The 25,549-nt window shown below is 47.9% G+C and overlaps 1 protein-coding gene and 1 non-coding gene across 6 annotated transcripts; both read left to right on the top strand.

The window, feature by feature from the left end:
* MED24 (mediator complex subunit 24) lies at positions 1-25,228 on the top strand. Of its 5 annotated transcripts, XM_049635976.1 has the most exons (27): positions 1-1,425; positions 1,822-2,007; positions 2,097-2,179; positions 10,901-10,939; positions 11,287-11,360; positions 11,712-11,944; positions 12,089-12,145; positions 13,585-13,696; positions 13,839-13,989; positions 14,293-14,406; positions 14,952-14,999; positions 15,385-15,467; positions 15,735-15,821; positions 16,251-16,362; positions 16,887-17,029; positions 17,929-17,966; positions 18,409-18,491; positions 18,844-19,022; positions 19,138-19,237; positions 19,554-19,729; positions 21,622-21,886; positions 22,278-22,459; positions 22,616-22,706; positions 23,005-23,104; positions 23,990-24,070; positions 24,355-24,503; positions 24,686-25,228. In XM_049635976.1, the coding sequence occupies exons 2-27, from the start codon at positions 1,878-1,880 to the stop codon at positions 24,800-24,802; spliced, it is 3,027 nt and encodes a 1,008-aa protein (XP_049491933.1). In that variant the 5' UTR covers positions 1-1,425; positions 1,822-1,877; the 3' UTR covers positions 24,803-25,228. The 5 variants fall into 5 exon arrangements, with proteins under 5 accessions (XP_049491933.1, XP_049491930.1, XP_049491931.1 ...); XM_049635973.1 differs by lacking the exon at positions 12,089-12,145 and having other exon boundaries at positions 2-1,425; positions 1,869-2,007; XM_049635974.1 differs by lacking the exon at positions 12,089-12,145 and having other exon boundaries at positions 2-1,425; positions 1,827-2,007.
* LOC125927752 (small nucleolar RNA SNORD124) lies at positions 18,227-18,330 on the top strand. Its single transcript, XR_007459438.1, has one exon. It is a non-coding gene; the product is annotated as a small nucleolar RNA SNORD124 (small nucleolar RNA).
* Positions 25,229-25,549: the final 321 nt, after the last annotated feature.

The raw sequence follows: 25,549 nt of genomic DNA, 5'->3' as shown, positions 1-25,549 counted from the left end.
TCCAGAGTCTGAGCACACTGCTGTCCCAGATTCATTACCCTGATGACTGATTTTGCCACTGAAAGGGTGGCCAAAGAATGATTGCTGGGGAATATGGGCAGAACTTGGCCTCATGGACTGGGATATCAACCCCCTTAGGGTATGGGATGGGGGAGCTGAAAGTAGGGGTGGCAGCATACTGGCTTGGGCCTTCATGTTTACTCTTGTCCTCGGTTATAAATGTTAGGGACGATCTGTCCATAGGACAGGGCAGGGACAAGGGCTATATATAGGAAGGGTCAGACATTGGAGCCAGAGGTGGATAGCACTTGCTTTTGAGCTTCTTACTAGAGGGGGGAAAGAAGGGCTCATGCCCAAAGCCCTGAACATAATTATGTACAATATCGTTCCATAGGATAAGCGAGACATCATATTGTTTTTAATAAACTTAAAGAAAAAAGAGAATAGTTTAGCTTTACAGGAAAACATTTGAGGATAGTAGAGGGTCCCTACATTCCCCATACCCAATTTCTCCTTTTATTACCCTCTTACATTACATTAGTATGGTATTTTTTTTACAACTAATGAACCAATCAATATTGATTATGTTGTTATTAACTACTGTCTGTGCTTTACTCAGATTTCTTAGTTTTCACCTAATGTTCTTCTGTTCCAGGATGACATCTGGGATACCAAATTACATTAAATACTTGTGTCTCCTTAAGCCCTCTTGGCTATGACAGTTTCTTAGACTTTCCTTATTTTTGATAACCTTAACTTCAGTTTTCCTTCTTACTTTCCTCTTTCCTTCTTCCCATATTCAAGCAGTGTGCAAGGCCAGGAGATTCTGGGAGGACTGCCAGATTTGGGGGTTAAGTGGTGATGTGTGTAATTGATCAAGCCCTAATGTCGCCTCTGGGATAAAGGTGTGGAAATAAGAACTCTGGTAGACTCAGGGGTGTAGGAACACCAAAAAAAAAAAAAAAAAAAAAAAAAAAAAAAAAACGACCAGGAAAGGAAAAAACGTATTGCTTAACGAATGCCACGCCCCTGCTATGCCTAGTAACTAGCATGTAATGATGTAATGAAAGGGTGTCAGAATATCATTAACGCCTGGTCGACAGTGACGTCTTGGGGCTACGCCTGCTTGCTAGCGGTCTTTCGAGAGCTCTTCCCCCTCGGCCCCCCGAATCTCTGTGATGCTTCAGCTCTTACATATTTTTCCCTACAGCAGAGAAACAATGAGGGCTGACCAGTTTTTAGTTTCTTAGCTTCCTCTGTAGGCCAATCCAACCAAGGAACTACAATTCCCAGAAAACATCGTGGCGTGACCTGTCTCCTGCTGCGTTCTTATTGGCTCATGTTTGTTACTCTCAGCCAATAGAAGTTAAGCTCTTTGATAAGTGCCAAAATGGCGATTCCTAGGATCTAGAACTAACTTGTACGGTAGGCTTAAAATTGGGAAGGTGGTGGATGAAAGGGAAATAGGGAATTATAGTTTTAAGGTTGGGGAAGGTGGAGGAGATGGAGGAAGACACTCTGGATTTGGGGTGGTAGGGGCTGAGGGACTTAGCCAGGGCTAAGGGCGTAATTAGGCAATCGGAATAGGCTTAACCCCTTGCTCCCACCTTTACTCTTTGTACTAAGCGCCTTTGACCCCCTCTTCTTAGTGCTCCAGTGTAAGGAAGGGATGGTTCAGGAGGGAGGAACTTGATAGAATCTCTACCTTGTCCTTTCTCCATTTTTATCGTAGTTCCTTTGTCTCCCTTAAATCTTCCTGGATCCCATTTCATTCTGTTCTGCCCTCCCCTGTTCTTCCCTCACAATCTCTTCTTCTCTTAGCTCAGTTTCACCCACCTCAAAGCTTACCTCCATCGGCCCCTTCTCAGAGTGAAATCATGAAGGTGGTGAACCTGAAGCAAGCCATTTTGCAAGCCTGGAAGGAGCGATGGAGTGACTACCAGTGGGCAATCAACATGAAGAAATTCTTTCCCAAAGGAGCCACCTGGGACATTCTCAACCTAGCAGGTCTCAAGTCAAGTAGGAAGGAAGGATGGGAGGGCTAAACCCAGAAAAGTTATAACCACTCAGTCTTGCTTTGTTTATTCCCCTTGCAGAAGCACTACTGGAGCAGGCCATGATTGGACCTTCCCCCAATCCTCTCATTCTGTCCTACCTGAAGTATGCCATTAGTTCCCAGGTAAACTGTCCCACCTATTCCAGAGAGTGAAGATTTGAAGGTAAAAGTCTTGGAGTAACGTTGTCAGCTCACACTTTCTAGGCGAATTTGTTTGAACACATCACTTCTCTGAGCCTCCATTTTCTTTTGAAAATAATACTTCATTGGTTGTGATGAATGGTACACTAACTTATTCTATCAATATATGTTCGTGAATGCCTGTATGCATCAGGGAGTGGTGTAGACCCTGGGAATATAGCTGTGAACAAGACCTGATCCCAGCACATAAGAAAGAACGAAGTTATGGGTAATAACAGACATGGAAATAAGCAGTCAGTCACAGGATGGATTTATGATGAAGATTAAGACAGTACTATGGGAGTACATGGGAAAGGCAAATAATTCAGTCTGAGCAATCAGGGAAGGCTTTCTGGAGAAAGTGATGTTTAAACCAAGACCTTATTATTAATAGGAGTTAGCCAGGCAGATTGGTGAGAATACACAAAGCAGAAAGAAAAGCACATACAAAGGCTGGGAGGCAAAAATCACATGTTTAGGAACCAAAAATAATTTGTATGGCTAGAGCAGTAGTTTTGGTCTCTGGACCCTTTTATGCTTTTAAAAACCATTGAGACTCCCACAAAGGTTTTGTTTGTATGTATTATATCTATCCGTATTTACCATTTTAGAAATGAAAACTGAGTAAGTTAAAAAATATTTATGAACTTATTTAAAAGTACCAAAAAGTAATGTCTGTTAAATAAAGCCTGTTATGTTACATGTTAATATAAATAACATTTTAATGAAAACTGTATTTTCCAAAACAAAAAAGCTAGTGAGGAAAGTGGTATTGTTTTATGTTTTTGCAAATCTATTTAATGTCTGGCTTAATGGAAGGCAGCTGAATTCTCATATCTGTTTTTGCATTCAATTGTTGCAATAGGCTATTTCAGTTGAAGTGTATGAAGAAAATCTGGCTTCACACATCAGATATTTAGTTTGAAAAGGGCAGAGTATATTAATAAGCTTTTCAGATAACTGGATATTCATTGATATACTAAAATTCAGCAGGTCATGTGAAACCACATCAATGAACTTTAAAAAAAAATTAATTATTTTTAAAATAAGCTCTACACACATGAGGGTTGAACTTACGACCCTGAGATCAAGAGTTGCATGCTCTATGGATTGAGCCAGCCAGGTACCCCTCAGTGAACTTCTTACACACTGTTAACATTAAGATCTATTGGTCTTTCTCTTGCACTTTTACTCATGAATGATTTTATAATATCATGAATTGATCATGTGGAAAATACCCATTACTGAATTACATAATTATTGACACATTTAATTGTATGATTTACATGTCATGGAGCCTCTGGAACATTCCATGTTCAGTTGTGAGAGAATGAGAGTAGAAAAAGCAAATAACATCTTAGCAATATTTAAAAATAGTTTTTTAAAAAATATTTATGTATTTATTTATTTTGAGAGAGAAAGATAGAATCCCAAGCTGGGTCCATGCTGGTCAGTGCAGAGCCCAATGCATGGCTCGATCTCACAAATGGTGAGATCATGACCTGAGCTGACATCAAGAATCAGATGCTTAACTGACTGAGCCACCCAGGTGCCCCTAAAAAATAGTTTTAACCTCACAGATTCCAGGGGTCCCTGGATCATATTTTGAGAACTGCTGGGCTAGCACTTCAAGAAGGAGATAGAGAGGGCACAAAGGACCTGTGAGTGATGCTAAAGAGTTTGGACTTTATCCTAGGATGACAAGTAATCATTTAAAGAGTTTTAAGTGGAGGAATGGTGTGATAGGATATGTATGTATGTGTTTGTATAGACACTTAACATGCAATAAAATGTACAGATCTTAAGATGAATTCAGTGAGTTTTAGCAATTGTAATATACCCATGTCACTAACATTCAAAATAAGATACAGAATGTTTCCATTCTCCCAGAAAGTTGCCTTGTGCCCCTTTCTAGCCCAACCTCTTACTACAACCACTAAATGTTTTTTGTCACTGTAGATTAATCTTGCCTATATTTGGATTCCATAGAAATGGAATCATCCAGCAATACCCTGTACTCTGTCTTCTTTTGTTTAACATAAATGTTTTTGAGATTTATCTATGTGGTTGTGTATGTCAGTAGTTCATTCTCTTTAAATTGCTGAGTAGTAGCCCTCAGTTGGCATGTATTTCTTATTTCTTTTTCCTCTTGGCTTATGTCTGCTTTCCATGTGAGCACGTGTTCATTTACCTTATTCTTTTTAACTGCTGCATAATGTTCCATGTGTACTGTAATTTAGGTTGCTTTTAATTTTTTACTGTTAAAATTGATGTTTCATTAAGCATTCATTCTTATACTTAGCCTGTCTGCACTTCTGGGAGTTTTCCCTAGGATAGATACCTAGAAATAGAATTGCTAGCTTGAAGCATTCCCACATGTTAAATTGCAGTAGATTCTGGGGCGCCTGAGTGGCTCAGTCGGGTAAGCACCTGGCCTTGGTTCAGTTTGTGAGTTCACAGTTTGTGGCCTTCACAGTTTGTGAGTTCATGCCCCGTGTTGGGCTCCATGCTGCTGGTGCAGAACCTGCTTGGGATTCCCTCTCTCTCTCTCTCTCTCTGCCCCTCTCCCACTCGTGCTTTCTTTCATTCTCAAAATAAATAAAAATTAACAAAAAATTGCAGTAGATCTTGCACATTGCCCTCCAAAAAGGATGGTATCAGTTTATACCCCCTCCGTAGTGTTTGACAGTGTTTCTCAACACCTTTCCAATGCTGGATAGAATAAGCAAAAAATTCCTTCACGTTATAATTTGTAATTCCATAATTGTGATGTTGAGCATTTTTTCCATATTTACTGGCTCCCTGTATATCTTCTGGGAATTGCTAATGCATACCATTTGCCTGTTTTCCTAATTTTTTTGTTATTGTAAAAGCTTTATTGAGATCTAAATCACATACTATACAATGTATCCATTTAAAGTATACAATTTATTGGGTTTTAGTATATTCAGAGTTGTACAGCCACTATAACAATCAATGTAGAACATTTTTATCAGCACAAGAATTCTTACTGCTTTTTAAGTGTCTTAATGTAATTGATCTTTTAATCCTGTTATGGTTTTCTATCACTTTTTTTTTTTTTTTTTTTTTATTATTTACTTTTTGGTTTTATTTTCTTAGCATGCAGAAATTTTTAATGTTTTTGTTGTCAGATTTAACCATTTTTTCCTATATGGCTTTTGTCTTGCTTAAGGGCTTCCTTCCCTGCTCCAAGGATCAAAATATATTCTTCTCTAATTTCTGCCAACACTTCACTTTTGTTTTTTGTATTTATTTTGTTGAATCCATTTAGGATTTATTGTGGTGTGAGGAAGAGATCCAAATTTATTTATTTTTTCTAATAGGTGGACAGTTGTTTCAATTGCCTTTATTGACTAGGCCATTCATTGTCATATCCTAAATTCTCTTACAAAGTTCTATTTCTTTTTCTTTTCTTTTCTTTTTTTTTTTTGACAAAGGTCTATTTCTTGGTATTCCAGTTTAATTCATTGATATATTTGTCCTTTCTTGCACTAGTACTTTACTGTTTTAATTAGTATACCTTTATGGTATGTTTGATGTCTGGTTAGACAAGTCTTCCCTTAGTTTAATTTTTCAAAAATTCTTTGGTTGTTTTCAGGCATTTTCTTTTTTTCTTTCTTTTAATGTTTATTTATTTATTTTGAGAAAGAGACAGTGCATGTGTGTGTGCACCCCTGTGTAAGTGGGGGAGGGGCAGAGAGAGAAGGAGAGAGAGAATAGCAAGCGGGCTCTGCACTGCCAGTGAGGAGCCCAACACAGGGGCTCAAACTCAAGAAATATGAGGTCATGACCTGAGCTGAAATCAAGAGTTGGATGCTCAACCGACTAAGCCACCCAGGCTCCCCTAGGCATTTTCTTTTCCAGACATTTTCTATTTTTCATATTTATTTATTTATTTATTGTTAACTTTTTTTGAGAGAGAGAGGGCACAAGTGATCTAAGGGCAGAGAGAGAGAATCTCACGAGGGGCAGAGAGAAAGAGAGGAAAAGAGAGAGAGGGAGAGAGAGAGGTGGGACTCACCCGAAGTGGGGTTCGTGTTTTACCCTAAGTGGGGTACAGTCTCACCCGAAGTGGGACTTGAGCTCACCCAATGTGAGACTCAAACTCATGAACCATGAGATCATGACCTGAGCTGAAGTCAGATGCTTAAACAACTGAGCCACCCAGGTGCTCCTTTTCCAGACATTTAAAAAACATTTTTTTTTAATGTTTATTTATTTTTGGAGGTGAGAGAGATGGAGTGTGAGGGTGGGAGGGGCAGAGAAAGAGGGAGACAGAATCTGAAATGGGCTCCAGGCTCTGAGCTGTCAGCACAGGGCCTGACTTGGGGCTTGAACTCCTGAACTATGAGATCATGACCTGAGCAGAAGTTGGACGCACAACTGACTGAGCCACCCAGGCGCCCTGTCCTTTCCCAGACATTTTAAAATCAGCTTGTTAAATTCTTGTAAAAATCCTATTATATTTTAATGGGGATTTTTTTGACTTTCTGGATTTGGGGAATTTGTGGATTAATCTTAGAAAGATCACACTTGTAAAAAAAAAAGATCACTCCGGTTATAGCTTGAAGAATGAGTTGGAATATACACGTGTGTGTGTGTGTGTGTGTGTGTGTGTGTGGAATATACACACACGTGTATATATGAGCTGAAATACATGTATGTATATATATGAGTTGGAATACATATATGTATGTATATGATTTGGAATATGTACGTGTGTGTGTGTATTTTTAAGTTTATATATGTATGTATTTCTTTAAGTAATGCGTACACCCCGCATGGGGCTTGAACTCACAGCCCTGAAATGAAGAGTTGCATGCTCTTCCACTGAGGTAGCCAGGCGCCCCAGGCTTTTTTTTTTTTTTTTTTTTTTTTTTTTTCCCAAGGACCAAATAGTAATACTTTGCAGGCCATGTGGTCTCTGTCACCATTATCCTGTCATTATAGCTTGAAAGCATATATAGATGGTATATAAGTAAATGAATATGCCTGTGCTTTGATGAAACTTTGTTTTAAAAAAAAAAAGATAATGGGTCCAATTTGGCTTGCGAGTCATAGTTTTGCGACCCCTGATTAACCCTTATTGCAGTAAATTCAGGTAAGAGATGATAGTAGCATAAACATGGGAAGTAGCAGCAGAAAAAAAGATGAATTCAAGAACTGTTCAGGAGGTGGCATTGAGAGGACTTGGTGGTTACCTGGATGAGGCACATGAGAGAGAGGAAGAAATCATGGCTAGTGTCTAGGTTTCTGGTTTGGACGACTCGATGGCTGATGGGATCTTAAGGAGACAGTGGGAAAAGAGTAGGGCTGCTGTTAAGGTTGGGGTACCGCTGAGGGGTGGAGATGACACTGATTTTGGCCTTGTTAAGTAAGGTGCCTGTGTGGGCTAACAAAGAGAAGATACTCAGTAGGTCCTTCAACATATGTGTCCAGAACTTAGAAGAAGAGGCCTAGACTGGCACTGTTGATTTTGGAGTTGTCGACTGTAGATGGTGATGGAAGCTGTGGGCATTGATAGGAGTGCCTAGAGAGGGTGGAGAGTAAGTACAAGAGAGACCCAAGCCAAATCCCTGAGGAAGCAATCACAGATAGAGAATACGGCTAGGAAACAGATGCCTCACAGGAGTCTGAAAAGAAGAGATCAGTGAAGAGGGAAGAAAAGCAAGAGAGCGTGGTATCGAGAGAAGCCAAGAGAGAAGAGGATCAAAGAGTGAAGAAGAGTTTCCTGGTGTTGGGTGCTGCTGAGAGGTCTGTGAGATTGGAACTGAGAAGTATCCATGGGGTTTAACCAGTTTGTTGATGAGCTCAATGAGGAGATTCCTACAGTGGTAAGGACATAAGTGATTGGAGTGGGTGGAATTGTGAACGGAAGGTGGGGAGGTAGAGACAGCGAGTGTGGAGAACTCCCATCTGTGGAGAGAGCAGGATAGAGAGAGTGGTGATTAATTGGAAATGGGGGAGTGGTCTGCGGGAAGTTCTCTTAAAAATGGCAGAATCTCGAGACATGTAAACACTGATGAGGAAGGCAAGAAGGAGAACAAGGCCAAAGTAACAGTGAGAGAGAAATAAATATATATGCAGGAGTTTCACTACAATCAGCATTGTAAAGTGCTGTGCAAAATTAGTAATTGATTGTTCCTTCCAAGTCCAGAGGCTCTTCAGTTCAGTGCTATGCATGGAGAGGGCACTTAGGAGTAGCTGAGGGTGTTGAATATGAAGAGGAGAGGAGAGAGCAGCCGCAGGGTCAGTCTGGGCTAGCCAGGTGTGCAGCGGACACATAGACGGTCCCCAGCCTCAGAGTGTGGTGGTAGCTTAGAGCTTCTACACTGATAGATACAGTAGACTGGAATAGGTTAAAATCCTGCTGTGAAAAACAGTTTGCCATGTGGAAAGTAGTTTTAGGTCTCAAGGGTAGCAGTGCTTTCTCGATACTGTTAGCTAAAATTTACTGGACAGAATTCTGAATTTGGAGACCATAAATACATTAGAACATACTGCATCTCTCAGAACATAGAAAATTGGGGGTTTCTCTTCCGGGAGTTTGGGGTTAGTTTCAGTGGGAACATCCAGCTCCCTCTTCAGGTTGGTATCCAACAAGGTTCATTTCTCTGCCAAGCTCTTGCTATGGGGACATCAGTTATAAATAAACAAATACTCGTCTGGAACGTTATGGTCATTCTGCCCAGGCAGGCTCCCAACTTTCTGATCACCATCAGACACCAGCTATGGCTTCACAGAACATCTTGCTGAGAGTTGTACTAAACACTAATTGTGTATTTAAGTCCTCTGTGTATTTTGCTCTTGTTTATTTAAGAATACTAGTTAAATGTGTCTGAACAGAGAGCACTCTGTTCACATGATGGAGAAATTATACACAGAAGGCATTGCCATGCATGTAAAATTCACCATATTAAGGTCATTGAGGCTGACTTGACTTTCCTCTTGAATCTCTGGAAATTTCTATTCCTCTTGGGAAGACAACCCACGAAGCAGGTGATTATCCTGACAGTTGCTATCATTGTAATCTTTTTTATTACAGTGTATTTTGCCACTGATTTTGAGTATATACTTGTAACTACTTTCTAAAGTATTATTTATATTTTATCAGCATGCAATAAATTTTTTAAATATGACAACTTAATAGACTTTCTCTAGGTTTTAATTTCATGCAGGACACATTGGTTATTTCTTTTCAACTACATCTCCAATCCTATGGATAGGTTTTACTAATAGAGATCCCACATTTTTTTTCAGAATGCTAGTTCCTAGAATTCACCAATCCAAAGTAATAAAAGCTTACTGAGGACCTACTATGTGCTAAGCCTGGGCTACATTCTAGAGAAACAGATATAAATTCACCACTGTTTCTGTTCTCAGCTCACTGTTCAGATAGGCTTTCTCTTAGTCAAATAAGCTTGGAAAGTATTATTTACTGTTTCCATTTATCTTAGAGGTTCTCATTATATACAAGCATATTATGACTCAGCAAAGCTAAGCAAAGAAAGCTATTTAGTCCGTGGTTTCTTAAATTCATATCACACAAAAGCTGTGTGTGTGTGTGTGTGTGTAAAGTTTCTTAACATCTTGGGGACTCTTTGGAAGAACATCATGCAATAAATATTTCTACAGTAACAGAAATGCTGTGTATCTGTGCTAAAATGGTAGCCACTAGCCACATGTGGCTGTTGGGCACTTGAAATGTGACTAGTCTGACTAAGGAACTGAATATTTAATTTTATTTAATTTAAATTTAAACAGCCACTTGTGGCTAGTGGCTTCCCTATTGGATAGTGCAACTTTGGAAGCTACTTTGAGAAATGCTGATCTAAAGGTGTGTTTTTACTTATTCATTCTACCAACATCATAGCAAGTTCATGGTGGTCACTGAGTAAAAGCATCCTTGTCCTCAAGGAGCTCCTAGTTTGGTGGGGGCAACAGGTACCTGCTGTGTAATGATGGGTATAAGGGGATTAATTACTTGGAGCACATGGGAAGGAGGTTGGGGTCGATCAGAGAAGGTGTCCTGGAGGAGTCCTAGAGAGTAAATCCTAGAGAATCAGAGTGTGTATCATGAAATTCACTACAATTTCAGTGTGCAGGTATTACCTGTTCATTGCAGGAAATGTTTCTTCATCTCCAGTTGTTGTAAATAAAAGTACTCTGAGGGCACCTGGGTGGCTCAGTTGGTTAAGCGTCCAACTTTGGCTCAAGTCATGATCTCACAGTTTGTGGGTTTGAACCCTGCACCAGGGTCTGTGCTGACAGAGCCTCTCCTACTCTATAGAAGTTGTAGGAGTAAAGTAACATAACCTCATTCCTATCCTTTCTTCTGCCTACTAGCAATTATTTTAACCTTGTATATAGTGGACAATGAGTGGCATGTGAGCATGAAACACGGCACTTTTGAATGCCCACCCTGATCTTAGTGGGTGTATGCTCATGGTGTCATTTATGGTGATTTTGATAGAAGCAGGGATGGGGACAATGTCTAGTTTTCCTGCCTCTCTTTTCGTGGGTTGAGGAAGGCCTGTTGAAGGGGTTGAACTTTTTGAGCTGCAGAAATTTGAAGTGTCAGTGTTTGATCCTGTCAGCTGTGACGCTAGTTGTCTGAACTTTATCTTTCTTCTTTCCATCCAGATGGTGTCCTACTCCTCTGTCCTCACAGCAATCAGTAAGGTATGACCATAGCCATTTATGAGCTAGGTGGAGGGCATGGGAGCAGAGAGATGATAGTGACAGATGGGACCCCTCTGCTCGCCTGCGCGGTCATGTACACTCTGAGACTGGAGAGGCAGCACGTGATGCCTCTGGATGGCATTGCTGTGTTCCACTGGAGGGAGGGAGATCCTGGGAAGTGGGGGGCTGGCAATTAGGAGCCAACTTCCAATGTTGAAAGAATGCTGAGTCTGAAACCTGAGGTTGGAGGGAAGATGAGTAGGAATTCTGAATATGCCGTCTGCCTCATGTGTGAGACCAGAGGTCGACTGGGATGTTTGTAGTATCATTAACTGTTCTTTCTGCAGTTTGATGACTTTTCCCGGGACTTGTGTGTCCAGGCTTTGCTGGATATCATGGACATGTTTTGTGACCGACTGAGGTAATGGCAGAGCTTGTTAACTTCCGGTATTATCCTAGCGTAAAGGAGAAGCTCCAAGCATGTAGACTGAGGCCAACTCTGTGGATTCCCACACTTCTTTCCCCTCTGCTCTTCTGCACCCACCCACCCCCATCCTTTTCTACTTAGTCCCTTGGGATAAAAGACCTCTTCTCTTTGGAGTAGCTCATATGAAATCTTGTCCAGTGGAAGTTGGGGCTGTCTTCCCTAGGACTTTGCTAGCTTCCCAGCTCTCTTCCCTCATAGGGGCGTGCCAGCCACTCTGGGGAAGATTGGTGTGGGTCATATTTCAGCCTTTGGAGCCAAGACAGATTTTGCATCCTTTCCCGGTAGCTGTCATGGCAAAGCAGAGGAGTGCATTGGGCTGTGCCGGTCCCTTCTCAGCGCCCTCCACTGGCTGCTGCGCTGCACTGCAGCCTCTGCAGAGCGGCTCCGGGAGGGGCTGGAGGCCGGCACTCCAGCGGCTGGCGAGAAGCAGCTTGCCATGTGCCTGCAGCGCCTGGAGAAGACCCTCAGCAGCACCAAGAACCGGGCCCTGCTCCACATCGCCAAACTAGAGGAGGCCTGTATGTCCCCTGGTTCCCCTGAGCCCCACCTGCCACTGTTCCCATAGCTGGTTCTTTAATTGAAAGGGGAGAGGCAGGATGCCATCCCACTTCTTTCCAGGAGGATCTGAAATCATCCCACTTCCTTTTTTTTCTCCCCATAAGCATTGCATACATCCCAGGGACTTGGGCAGGGTGGCACCCGAGCCAATCAACCAACAGGTATTTACTGAGCATTATTGTATGCCCAGCACTGTGCCAGGTGCTGGGGATGGGGGGTGGGGGGCTACCAAAGGAGCATGTGGCAGGGTCCCTGCCCTCAACAAGCATACATGCTAGTGGGGAGCAAGACTAGTATGTGATAAACATGGATGAAGTTAGAGACAAGAGAAGTACACAATCCATCCTTGTGTTTGTCTCCACGCTACTCATCTCCTGAAAGTAAATGACTCTTGTTTTTGAGTGTTGCCTAACATGTCCCTTTGAACATGGTACCTGTCTGCTATCAGGCCTGTTGTATCCTACACCGCTTGACTCAACTGCAGATGTTAACTCTTGGAACCCTCCAGAGCCTGAAGGAGATAGATCACCCGGCAGGAGGGAAGACTGGTTTTCTGGACATGTTGCCCAAAGACCACAGCCTTGTGGCTTGAGACCACCTAAGGATCTCTTGTTCTCCAGTAACAACAATGCTAGAATGGGTTACATCCAGGTCTTCAGGACATGTTTGGAGAACTTGTTATAGGATTAATATATTTGTTAACTTTTCAAAGTATGTTTTATTGCCTGTGAGAAGTCCAGAAAGATGACCTGTCTATAAAAATGGGCCTTGTTGACAGTATCTTACCTATCTTGAACACTTGACCAATGTTTAGTGGCTGAAAAGTGAATGAATATTTAACTTAATTTTAATGGATCTCAGGTCTTATTTTTTTGTTTCTTTTTCCCATGCCACATGGAGGTTAACGGGCTAGTTGGTGCCAGTATTCATCATCATTTAACCCTCTGGAGTTGTAACTAGGATAAGTGACTCATAATTAAGTGCTAAATAATGTAGTAGAGACCATGAGTTCAAGCATTTAGGCGGAGAGGTTAGCGGGTTGGACCAGTTGGGTGTGTTGTCAAAGGATCCAGACATGAACAAAAGCTTGAGAAGAGTGGTTTGAGAGGTGGCGATGAGTTGGGGCACCACAGAGGGGGAGAGCCGTGAGAACAAAGGCCTCGACAGGGTGTGGGTGAACCCAGAAGCCTGGTTAGGAATCTAGCTTGACTGGGGTAGAGAGTGATGGCCACTTGCAAGGCTGGCCAATCCTGATGCAATTTGTGGCCACCTCCCTGTTCTAGCCACTGGACTCCAACCCCCCTGTGCCTCTCTTTGCCACTGTCTGTGTTGAACTGTACCTAGGCTCTAAAGTCAGCCACGTGCATCCCCTAGAAGGCAGGCCTCTGGGAATAGTTTCTAGGGACTTCGGTGTTGGTGCTCACTCCCCTTCTAGAAACAGTGCATGCTGCCCTCAGGCCCCTGGCCTCCATGTCATCCTCAGGGGAAGCCTCTGTGCGTGGTTTTGAGGTCCCAGGGGGGCCAAAGTCGAGGAGCTCAGGGCCATTGTCTTCCTCTCTTCTTTTCCCATTGTGTGTCTGCATTTCCTTTTCTCCACCAGCCTCCTGGACTGCCATTGAGCATTCTCTCTTGAAGCTTGGTGAAATCCTGGCCAGTCTCAGCAACCCCCAGCTCCGGAGCCAGGCTGAGCAGTGTGGCACGCTCATTAGGAGGTACCAGGCTCCCAGGCTGATTGTAGTGGAAGGAGCGAGGAAAGGCCCTGGGTGTGGGTAGGGAGATGTGACCCCTGGCCCCCACCCTTCTGCTCACCTGCCCTCCAACTCTTTCTGTCTCCCATGTATCCGTTCCCTTCAGCATTCCCACAATGCTGGCTGTGCACTCTGAGCAGCTGCACAAGACTGGTTACCCCACAGTCCATGCGGTGGTCCTGCTCGAGGGCACCATGAACCTGACAGGCGAGACGCAGCCCCTGGTGGAACAGCTTATGATGGTGAAGCGCATGCAGGTTGGGGTTCCAGAGTTGTTTCTCTGCCAACATGTTGGGCTGGCCCCTTGGGGGCAGTGGGGAGGATTCTTCTGGTACTTTTTGGGAGAACTGGGTTTCCTCTGATCGTGGTGGAAAGCAGATGGCTGTCATACGTGGCAGTGCCATTTCGCCTGACATCTCTTGTTCTCACACTGGGGTGGGGGAGCACCCTTCGTACACAGTCTCTGAGCTTACCTGATCAGCTCCTGGCCTCCCCGGGGCCTTCAGAATATGAAAGGGGATGGGCACCCTTTTAGGCTTCTCTCTTGGGTCTTCTCACAGCATATCCCCACCCCACTTTTTGTCCTGGAAATCTGGAAAGCTTGCTTCGTGGGGCTTATCGAGTCTCCTGAGGGTACGGAGGAGCTCAAGTGGACAGCTTTCACCTTCCTCAAGGTACCTGGGACAGGGGAGCAACAGAGAGCCGAGTCTAGAAATGGTTCTCAGGAAAAGCAGCGACACCCAGGATCTCTGTCCAGCATTTCTCCCTGCTGGCATTGTCTGCAGCCTGCCGGGTCCCCCAGCGCAAGTTCCCATCGATTCTTTTCTCTGAAAGTCCCAGGGCTATATTTAGCCTACTTGGCAGGCGCCCTCCATCTTTTAGCACACAGGTGCTGTTTAGCTCAGTCATCAACCAGATTGGTGCAGGGCAGTTATGGGAGCCAGGGAAGTGGCCCCGGCCCTTGAATCGAGTTCCCTTTTACTTGTGGCATTTCCTTGTGGAACCAGCAGAAGTGAGGGGTCCCTGTGTCCTGTAGACGGGGGCCACCGGGCACTTGGATGCCTGTCAGCTTTCTCATTTGGCCCTAAGAGTGCTTTTATTTCCAGGGTGGGAGGGTTCCTGTCTCTCTACTCAGGGCAGGGGGATGGAGGGGATGCCTTTATTTCTGGGTGAGAGAAGAAATTCATCTTCCTGTTTTTCCTCTTGTCTCACCCTCTAGATTCCACAGGTTTTGGTTAAGTTGAAGAAATACTGTCACGGGGACAAGGTTGGTTGAAGAAATGAGATGGGGGAGGGGCACGGGAGCTGGTGAATCCTTGTTTCCACCCTGGAGACACAAGGGCAAGGGAAGGGCCAGCCATGTGTTCTGGCCCCTGGGGGAAGGCTGGAAGCGTGTGGGCACCTGAGCGTCACGCCCATCCTCCGCAAGGCGGCCAGGCCGCACCAGGGGCAAGGTTGCCCAAGGTGTCCCGGGGCCGGTGGAGGGCCATGGTGCTCTACACTCCTTCCTGTCATGTCACTGGAAGCCTGTGGTGGGTACAGCCGACTTGTCGGTGTTTATATCCAGTGGGGTGTCCTTTAAAGTCTGCATCACAGGCTGTGGGTGTAGTGGAGGACCTAGAAGCCAGATGGCACCTTCTGGGTCTTTGTAGGACTTCACCGAGGATGTCAATTGTGCTTTTGAGTTCCTGCTGAAGCTCACACCCTTGCTGGACAAAGCCGACCAGCGCTGCAAGTACGAGCTCCCCTGCTCACCCCCACTGCACCGGAACATGTTCTGGGCTCTCCCCCTTGCTCCTCTCAGGAGACTGTCTCCTGGTTTGCTCCCCTGGGCAGGAGGCGGCAGCCCTGTAGCTGCCGAGTGCCTGCGCCCCTCTAACATCCCTCAGGCAGTCAAACATCCTTCATCCTGAAGGAGGGAGGACAGCAGGCAGGGGCCCATTGTTCCCACCCCTCAGTAACCCCTGCCCTGCTCCCCCGTCATCACCTTTTCCCCTCACAGCTGTGACTGTACAAAATTCCTACTCCAAGAATGTAGCAAGCAGGGGCTTCTGTCTGAAGCCAGCGTGACCAACCTCATGGCCAAGCGGTAAGTGTGCGCTCCCTTGGGCTGGCCCATGGGCCGCTTGCCCTCCTCCTCTCATGTCCAGTCCGGACTTCCCGGTGCCTATTTGCCTACTGTCTAGAGTTCAGGTTGCAGGTGCCTGGGGCCAGGCCTAGGGATCCCAGGAACAGCAGATGCTCGTTTCTGCACCCTTAGGTGCTGCGCTTGAACTCCCACCGTCCTTTGCAAGCAAAGTTAAAATCCTAAATCTTCCTTTAATATGAAGTGAGCTTTCAACATTGAAGTAACGATCAGTGATAAGTTGAAGCAATCGTGGTCGTGAATATGCTTTCATAAAGATCACCCCGGCCACAAAGGTTCTCCTGTGCTCCCCACCTTCTCTGGGCCTTTGCTTCTGTAAGTCAGGAACTTACCTCTATTTCTTTTCCCTTCTCCAACTGCTTACGGCTGCAGGGCAGCAGACCGGGAACACGCGCCCCAGCTGAAATCCGGAGAAAATGCCAACATCCAGCCCAATCCTGGGCTGATCCTCCGGGCAGAGCCCACTGTCACAAATATCCTCAAGGTGAGTGTGCCCTTTCCTTGCCTCCAGGGTCACGACTTCCTTTTTTCCACTTTTGCTTCTACTTCCAGATAAATAAACAGAGGTCATAGACTTCTATGTCTTCTGGCTTTTATACGTAGTTACTTTGGAGGTAGAGAAAGGGGGAAGGCGGGGAAGCTGCCATCGAAAATAATCTCTGTTGAGCTTGAGCATTACCTGTAAGCCAGGCATCCTGGTAGATGCTTTCACCTGCTCCTGCAGAAGCAATGGGGAATCTCATAGCAGTGACCTCACCCACCCCACCTCCACCATCACCACCATCACACCACCACCATCATGATCCCAGTTGAGTTGAGAGGGAAGGATTAGAGAGCAAGGATGGATTTGGGGAATGGTTTTCCAGAACAGAGTCAGAAAGATGTAGATCGAATTTCAGGTTGTAGTATCCCATTTAATGGAGACATACAGAGAGGGAGACTGTGGTTAGGCTGTATCTGGGGGGTGTTCAGTATTGTTCAGGACTTGATTTCCTGTCATATCCCCAGACGATGGATGCAGACCACTCCAAGTCCCCAGAGGGGCTGCTAGGAGTTCTGGGCCACATGCTGTCTGGGAAGAGTCTGGATCTGCTGCTGGCTGCTGCTGCTGCCACTGGGAAGCTTAAATCCTTCGCCCGGAAATTCATCAAGTGAGGAAGGCTGAGCCCCTGGCTAGGGTTGGGGAGGCATGTCTGAAGGAGGATGTAGCAGAATAGTGGCAAGGCGCTGGAGTCTGGGTCTCCCTGGAGATGCCCAGGGCAAGGCAGGCCATCCCCACGGGCGACGCTGGGGGAAGGCCTAGGTCTCTGGATGTGAAGTGCTCTTTTCTCTGCAGCTGAGCATGTTGATGAGCTGAGAGGCATAAAATGGCAGACGTGGAGGGATTCAGGTGCACCCAATCATTAAGAAGGAGTTCTCAAACCCTGTTGATTGTTTTGGTTGACCTGGAATTTGATATGTAGAACTTGGCTCCGTCCAGTGAGCCATTAACTGGGTCTTGGAAATCTTTTTTCTTTTTTTTAAGATTTTTATTTTTTATTTTTTTATTTTTTTATTTTTTTATTTTTTAAAATTTTTTTAATGTTTATTTATTTTTGACAGACAGAGCATGAGCGGGTGGGGGCGGGGGGGATTGTGGCACAGAGAGAGAGGGAGACACAGAATGTGAAGCAGGCTCCAGGCTCTGAGCTGTCAGCACAGAGCCCGACACGGGGCTCGAACCCACGAACCGTGAGATCATGACCCGAGCCGAAGTCGGACGCTCAACCGACTGAGCCACCCAGGCGCCCCTAAGATTTTTATTTTTAAGTAATCTCTACACTCAATGTGGGGCTTGACTCACAACAGTTGCATGCTCTTTTGACTGAGCCAGTCAGGTGCCCCGCCTTGGAAATCTTTTAAAAACAGATAGGAAGAGTTCTTTTTTGTGTAGTGATGTTCATTTTAAGTGTAATCCCTAATTCAGACTCTAGTGACTGCCTTTCAGGATAGGTGTAGCCCCCTGACTCTTTGCCCTGCTTGGTGCAGCCTGTCTCCATTCCTCCCACAGTTTGAATGAATTCACGACACATGGCAATGAAGAACTTGGTAAGTCAGCTCTGTGCACCTCCAGACCCTGCACTGCAGGAGGGGTGGTGGAGGCAGAGAATAAGGGAGGGCAGAGGGCCTATTGCTTATCCTGGGGAGGCTGTTTTCTCCCCTGAACAATGACGGACTGAAGCTTTTGGGGAGCCTTGAAAGAGGGGAATGCTGGGAAAAGGATTCTTCCCAAACCACCTGTTTGTCTCTTGCTCTCCCCCTTTATGATTTGGTTGGGTACTGAGGAGAAGGAGGGTATCAGGAGTCTTTGATTCTAAGGAAGGGATGATGTTCCAGTCGACACTCAAGAAAAGGATTCTGAGCCTCAGAGCTTTGAAGAAGCCACTTGATCACTGACCTTCCTTGAGGCAAATCCTGATCCCCTCCCAACCCAGACAAGGGCTTTGGGCCCTGCCCTAGGCAGTGGGGTCAGCCTTCTCATTCTTCATAGCCAAAGCAGCCTCGGTGCGCGCCTTGCTCTTTGACATCTCGTTCCTCATGTTGTGTCACGTGGCCCAGACCTATGGTTCAGAGGTGAGTGAGAGGAAAGCAGCCAGGATTAGGGGCACCAAGTGGGCGGGGAGAAGGGGAAGGAAACGGCCAATAACTAGGGGCCCCTCTCTCCCACTGGTCTCCTAAGCCAGTTGGTTCTGCTGGCTGCAGAACTCTGGTGCCCCCACCCCTGGTGGGTCAACGGATGCCCCCTTGGTCACATCCATAATCCTTCAGTGCGACCTCCACACCCACCACTAGGTGGCAGCATAGCCCCCTCATCTTTCTCCCTTAGACCAATTCATCTTTAGTTCTTCAGGCTGGAAAGTAGAAGCAGTGGGGTAGGAAACGGGGGTGCGGGGCACTGGCTGCTGATGCTCCCTTCCTTTCCCAGGTAATTCTGTCTGAGTCGAGCTCAGGAGCACAGGTGCCCTTCTTTGAGACATGGATGCAGACTTGCATGCCTGAGGAGGGCAAGATCCTAAACCCTGACCACCCCTGCTTCTGGCCCGACTCCACCAAAGTGGAATCCTTGGTGGCCTTGCTCAACAACTCTTCAGAGATGAAGCTGGTGTCAGTGGCCGGGTGCCCGGTCCAAGGGTGGTGGCGGGGGTAGGCCAAGACCCTCTCCCTCAGCCTATCCCACACTCCCCCGTGGTGATTTTCCTCTCATTCCCACCCCTTGCAGGCAGATGAAGTGGCACGAAGCCTGTCTGAGCATCTCAGCAGCCATCTTGGAGATCCTCAATGCCTGGGAGAACGGGGTCCTGGCCTTCGAGTCCATCCAGGTAGCCCCACCTTTCCAGCAGCCTTCTCTCCTCCCTGAGACACAGAGCCAGCCTTTGATAGCTTGTTACATTTTATAAGGACAAGAAGACCCTTAATCCAGGAGCTCATGTTTGGATGTTGATATTCCTTGTAATTATAGGCTTAGCCACTCCCTCCCACCCAGGCAACTTTGGAAAAAGCATATTTGTGGTGAAAAGAGGTGTGGGATGTGGTCCAGGATTCCACCTGCTGCACTTAGCTGCCCACAGAGGCTGGGGAAAGTGATGGTCAGGGAGGGGAAGATAGTGGCCTCAGTCACCCTTTCCCCTCCCCCAGAAAATCACAGATAATATCAAGGGGAAGGTGTGCAGTCTGGCAGTGTGTGCTGTGGCTTGGCTTGTGGCCCACGTGCGGATGCTGGGGCTGGATGAGCGTGAGAAGTCTCTGCAGATGATCCGCCAGCTGGCAGGGCCACTGTATAGTGAGAACACCCTGCAGTTCTACAATGAGAGGTCAGTAACCCGTCCCCTCGCTTCTGGAACTCTGTAGGCCTGTCGTGAGAAGCCAGCACCTCTAATAACCAATATCCCCCTCTTCTCTTACCTTCCCAAAACATGCTGCTCACTCACCCACGTTTTTATTTACGTGTTCACCCACTGACTCAGCAAGATTTAGTGTGTGTCTCTGTGCCTGGAGTGTTTATAATCCAGTACCTGCTGTGTCCCAGAAATACAGACCCCAAATAGCTATGATTCCTGTCTTCAAAGAGCTCAAGATCTGGAGAACTAGCTTACCAGAAGAACAGAGTGGTTATCTTGGCTCTATCACTGTCTAGGAACTATGAGCCCATCTGCAAAACTATAAGCCTTCAGCCTGCCTACCCTCGTCATCCCCCTATCTGGCTATCTTTTGTGACATTGTCCTGCCTTGGCTTTTTAGAGGCTTGGAGGACCTCCCTGGTGACTTCAGACATTGAGTTCAGTGGTGTTTCCCCCTTCCGATAACCTTTTTTTAATATAATTGTGGTAAAAATGTAACCTAAAAAAATTTGTCTTAACTATTTTTAAGTATCTAGTTCAGCAGTGTTAGGTATTCACATTGTGGGGGGTGGGGGGTGGGGGAGGGGGGCGGAACAGATCTGCAGAACCTTTCATCTTGTAAATCTGAGACTTTGTACCCATTATGTAACAACTCACCCTTTTCCCTCCCCCAGTTTCTGGTAACTACCATTCTACTTTGTTTCTATGAATTTGACTACTTGAGGTACCCCATGTAAGTGGGTACAGTGTTTGTCTTCTTGTGCCTGGCTTATTTCATTTAGCACAGTGTTCCCAAGGTTCATCCATGTCGTAGCACATGTCAGAATTTCCTTCAGAATAATATTCCATCATATGTATATGCCACATTTTGTTTATCCATTGGTCGGTTGATGGACGCTTGGGTAGCTTCGCCTCTTGGCTGTTGTGAACAGCGCTGCTATGGAACGGGCATGTACAAGCAGTAAGCTAGGAGAGAGGACTCACCAGGTGGCCCTCAGGATGCTCCTAGAGGGGGGAAGGTGGAAACATTGAACCAAAACACGGTTGGAGAGGGTCTGTGAGATCACATCTCCTTTTTTCCTCACATCATTCTCTATTCCTTTGTCCCTCACATCCATCCTCCCACAAGTAATGGAGGGTGTGCTCTGACGTAATCCACGCTAAGCACCCTGACTCCTATCTGGGTGAAGAATAGTTGGAAATCTGTGGGTGCATCATGCAGGTGGGAAAAAGTGGGCCTGAAAGTCCTAGCAGCTTTCCCAGAGCTGCCCAGCATTCCAGGAATAGTTAGCGCTCAGACTCCGGACTGCATTCACGGTTGAAGACCGTGTATGAGAAAATTCCTGGACATACGCTTCTATTTGCCCAGCTACCAAAGGCCGGGAAGAGTCTTGTGGGACAGTCCTTGGGCCCTTGTCCTGGAAGTAACAGTTTACTTTGGGAGGAGGCCAAGGCTGGGCGGGGACCCCCCTCCACCCCCCCAGCACTCAGCCCAAAGGGAAGTGATATTTATTTATGTCCAGGGATTGGCAGGGCCCCAGCTCTGGGGGATGGGGGAAGTTGGAGACAATGAAAAGAGAAAACAGGAATATATCGTTGGAATAACCTGGGGGAGGAGAGCACCCCCTCCACACACAGGCTTTGGGCCCATCAGGTGAGAGGCCTCCCAGGAGCAGGACTGGTAGGGGCAGGTCTGCTAGGGCTTTGTGACTTCTTGTCTCCTCCCTCAGCATAGAATGGGGTTAGTTCCCCAGGAATATTTCCGTAACTCGAGTCCTGGGAAAAGTCTGGCCTGGATGTTTGCTCCACTCTTGAACCTGATATTGCCCGAACCTGAATCTCAGGTCCTATCCTCCCTCCCCCAGGGTGGTGATCATGAGCTCGATCCTGGAGCACATGTGTGCTGACGTGCTGCAGCAGACAGCCACCCAGATCAAGTTCCCATCCACGGGTGTGGACACGATGCCCTACTGGAACCTGCTGCCCCCCAAGCGACCCATCAAGGAGGTGCTGACAGACATATTTGGCAAGGTGCTGGAGAAAGGATGGGTGGACAGCCGCTCCATCCACATCTTTGACACCCTGCTGCACATGGGAGGCGTCTACTGGTTCTGCAACAACCTGATTAAGGTACCTGGGGTGCAGCGGGTGTGGGCCAGACACCCACCCAGACCTAGGCTGGGGGAGCAGGTATCCTCGAGACTCAGGGAGACCTCTGAGAAAATACCTGGTAGCACCAAAGTCAGTCCTGTCCCCGCATTTCCCTGCACCCAGCCTGGTCAGCCAGGCTTCTCTGGGAGGCCTCTTAAGTGCCGTGAGAAGATTCCTTGGAACACAGAGGCAGGTCCTGGCCTTGGGGCTCCTGGGCTCTGAGGGAAGCCCCCTCTTCAGGGAGCTATGGCCAGAGGCTGACTCGTAGTGAGGGATGGAGCAGTACCCGGGGCTTCCCCTTGTGTGCTCTCCCAGAGAACCCCGTGTTTGGAGCCCTCAGCTGCTAAATCTCCCTCCCCGGCCCCTCCAGGAGCTGTTGAAGGAGACACGGAAGGAGCACACACTGCGGGCGGTGGAGCTGCTCTACTCCATCTTCTGTCTGGACATGCAGCAAGTGACCCTGGTCCTGCTGGGCCACATCCTGCCTGGCCTGCTCACCGATTCCTCTAAGTGGCACAGCCTCATGGACCCTCCTGGCACTGCGCTCGCCAAGTAGGATTCTCTCAGAGCCTCGAGTCCCCACAGCACGGGGCCCAGGGGGGCTGGGCTGTGGGGAAGCCCTGTCAGCTGGGGCCTGATCAGCACCGGCACGGAAACCCTCTCTGGGGCCCTCTGACTTTACCTTCTTTCCCTGGAACCCTTTGCCAGGTTAGCTGTCTGGTGTGCCCTGAGCTCCTATTCTTCCCACAAGGGACAGGCATCCTCGCGCCAGAAGAAGAGACACCGTGAAGACATCGAGGTAGGGCGCATTCATTCATGTGCTCAGAGGACATTTACTGGGCCTTCTGTGGTAAGAGACACCTTCCCTGGGTGGCTGCGTCAGGGCTCAGTTGGCCGAGCGTCTGTAAGGGTGACTGTGTGAGGGGGTCTGTCACTAGGGCTGTGGGAGGGTAAGGGAAGCTGGTCCTACTGGAGATGCCGGCTGAGGCCTATGGGGAGCTGACTCTTCCTCACTCCTATGTGAGCTGCAGCTCTCCTCCCTGATGACAGGGAATTTGGGGACTCAAGGGTGTAAAAGTGACTCTCCCGCCCTCCAGGATTATATCAGTCTCTTCCCCTTGGATGACATGCAGCCCTCGAAGCTGATGCGACTGCTCAGCTCCAATGAGGAAGACGCCAACGTCCTTTCGAGTCCCAGTGAGTCCCAGTGAGCGTGCGGACGGGGCTGGGCGGGCTGCTCCTTTCCTGGGAACTCACCCCTGCCTGGGAAAGTTGCTTGGTGTGGTCCGTGGCTGCCGCATATCTGCGGGTCAGAGAGAGTGTGGGGGAAGTTTGTCTCATCCCGCTCCCCACTGCGCTCTGTTTTCTACCTGCCGAGAGCCCAGGGTTGTTGGGGACCTCTTCCGAAGGACTGATGCTCTTCTGCCCAGACCCCAGCCCAGCCCCGCATGCACCACTGTCCCTTCCCCGTGCCTTACTCACCACAAGTGAGTTCACTGCCTCAGGCACAGTCTGTGCCATTGACTCACCAGCTCTGGCCTTCCTTCCCCTGAAACGGCCCCTGAGGTCTGGGCTGGGACATGGGGCTGCTCCCCACTCTTCCTGCCTGAAGATCACCCCTTCCTCTCCAGGCTCCCTTTTCCAAGGGCTTCTCCTGTGGCACTTAATTTTTCCTGTTTCCAGAGATTTCTCTTGAGTCTAGACATTTCTCTAAGGCCTTTTTGGGATTAAATCACCAACTGTGCACTTGGGCAGAGGAAAGATGTTGAGGCCGCCACCTACAAACCCTGTGACCTTTGGCCACTCAGCAAACCTGAGTCTTGGTTTCTTTGTAAAATGGGATTGCGAGGATTAAGTGGCCTGATCCACGCGCAGGCCGCAGATGGGCGCCTGGCGGTGTTCACCAAATGTACTCTCTCCTCTCCCTGTGGGATGTCTGTATTCGGGGCCCCTCTGTGACTCTGGATCCAGGACCTTCCCCGGGCAGGCCCTCCATGCCTGACGAGTGAGGGCATCCCCTGGGAAGGGGGGTTTTGAACGCAGGAGGCCTTTTCCTCAGGCCCCCTCTGCCTGGCCCCACAGCCGACCGCTCCATGAGCAGCTCCCTGTCAGCCTCCCAGCTCCACACAGTTAACATGAGAGACCCGCTGAACCGAGTCCTGGGTGAGTCCTCCCACTGTGCTGCAGCCGGAGGGGTCCTCCTGGTGTCCCTTCACTCCTGCTATGTTGCCCCATCTCCCCGGTTGCTGGCTCTCCCGTCACCCCCAGACTCCCATTTAGTCCCTCTTCACTCGTTTTCCTTTCACGCTTCCTCTTTTGGACGCCCCCATTTGGGGGGCATTCTGAGCACTTCTTTCCTTTTGCTTTCTGGTGCCACCACCACCTCCCAGCCTAACTCCTCTCAGCCCCTTCTCACGGAGTGCTCCCTCTCCCCCCATCCCGCACAGCCAACCTGTTCCTGCTCATTTCCTCCATCCTGGGCTCGCGGACCGCCGGCCCGCACACCCAGTTTGTGCAGTGGTTCATGGAGGAGTGTGTGGACTGCCTGGAGCAGGGCAGCCGCGGCAGCATCCTGCAGTTCATGCCCTTTACCACCGTGAGTGCTTCGTCTCCAGGCCCGGCCGGTCCCCACCTTCGGGCTCAGATGGGGCAGCGAGTCTTAGTGGAAGCCTGGGGTTCAGTGACAGCCGTCAGAGTAGGAGGGGCCTCCTTCCTCCCAGGACACCGGGGCCACCACCAGGTAGCCCCAGTGAGCGGCCGTTTGTCTGTCTGTGGCAGGTATCAGAACTGGTGAAGGTGTCAGCCATGTCCAGCCCCAAGGTGGTTCTGGCCATCACGGACCTCAGCCTGTCTCTGGGTCGCCAGGTGGCTGCCAAGGCCATTGCTGCGCTCTGAGAGGCTTGGAGTGGCTGCAGGGGTCAGCCGGGGGGGGTCCCACGGCTCCAGGCGCCTCAGAGGGGAACAGTGAGGAAAGATGAGACATCATTGCTCATATCCACGTGATGTAAGAACCCTTTGTCATTTCCAGATCATTCCCCTACTCTTGACATCTGACCTCTAAGACGTCTCCCAGTTTCTTTCTTTCATAATTTCCTCTCCCCCTGCCAGCACCTGAAGAATGTGAGCAGCCTGGCTCTTAGCCCAGGGCCCTCCACACCCCACACCCCTGCCCTGCCCGCCACCCCCCCCCGCTTCCAACAGTAGATGTACCTCTGAGGAATTTTTACAGGTGCAGAGTGTATATATACACATATATTTTTGTAACACATGAGGGAAGTTCACCCCAGCTCATTTGTAAATAAAGATCTTTGTGGGTCCCTGTGTGACTCCAAGTGGTGTCAGTGTTTGTCCCACGGGGGCAGGGAACATCTTCTCCTTGGAATCCCATATACTGTGCCCCAGGCAGAGACTCAGCCCTGTGGCTGAGGAGGTCTGGGCTCAGGTTCCTGTGTTTGTCCACTCAGCAGGGGCAGACCTTCCCTTCCTAAGACATGCACTGGGCGATAAGGAGTCAACACACGCCTGCCGCCTGCCCCCACACCCCAAAGTCAGACTTAACTCTGAAAAGGGAGAGGTTTTGGCTAAAGGCCCCACTGTCCTGTCCTGATGCTCTCCCACTAGGCCCAACCCCACCCAGAGTCT

Source organism: Panthera uncia, chromosome E1, assembly GCF_023721935.1.
Source record: "Panthera uncia isolate 11264 chromosome E1, Puncia_PCG_1.0, whole genome shotgun sequence".
Lineage (NCBI taxonomy): Eukaryota > Metazoa > Chordata > Mammalia > Carnivora > Felidae > Panthera > Panthera uncia.
Note: the sequence above shows the minus strand (reverse complement) of the source record. Positions and strands in the feature narration are given on the sequence as shown.

Excerpts from the sequence above, each read along its gene's own strand:
- MED24 (XM_049635976.1), top strand. The coding sequence starts at position 1,878 with ATGAAGGTGGTGAACCTGAAGCAAGCCATTTTGCAAGCCTGGAAGGAG. Across the intron at positions 15,000-15,384 it reads AATACTGTCACGGGGACAAG|GACTTCACCGAGGATGTCAA; the intron begins GTTGGTTGAAGA and ends GGGTCTTTGTAG. Across the intron at positions 21,887-22,277 it reads TCTGCAACAACCTGATTAAG|GAGCTGTTGAAGGAGACACG; the intron begins GTACCTGGGGTG and ends CGGCCCCTCCAG.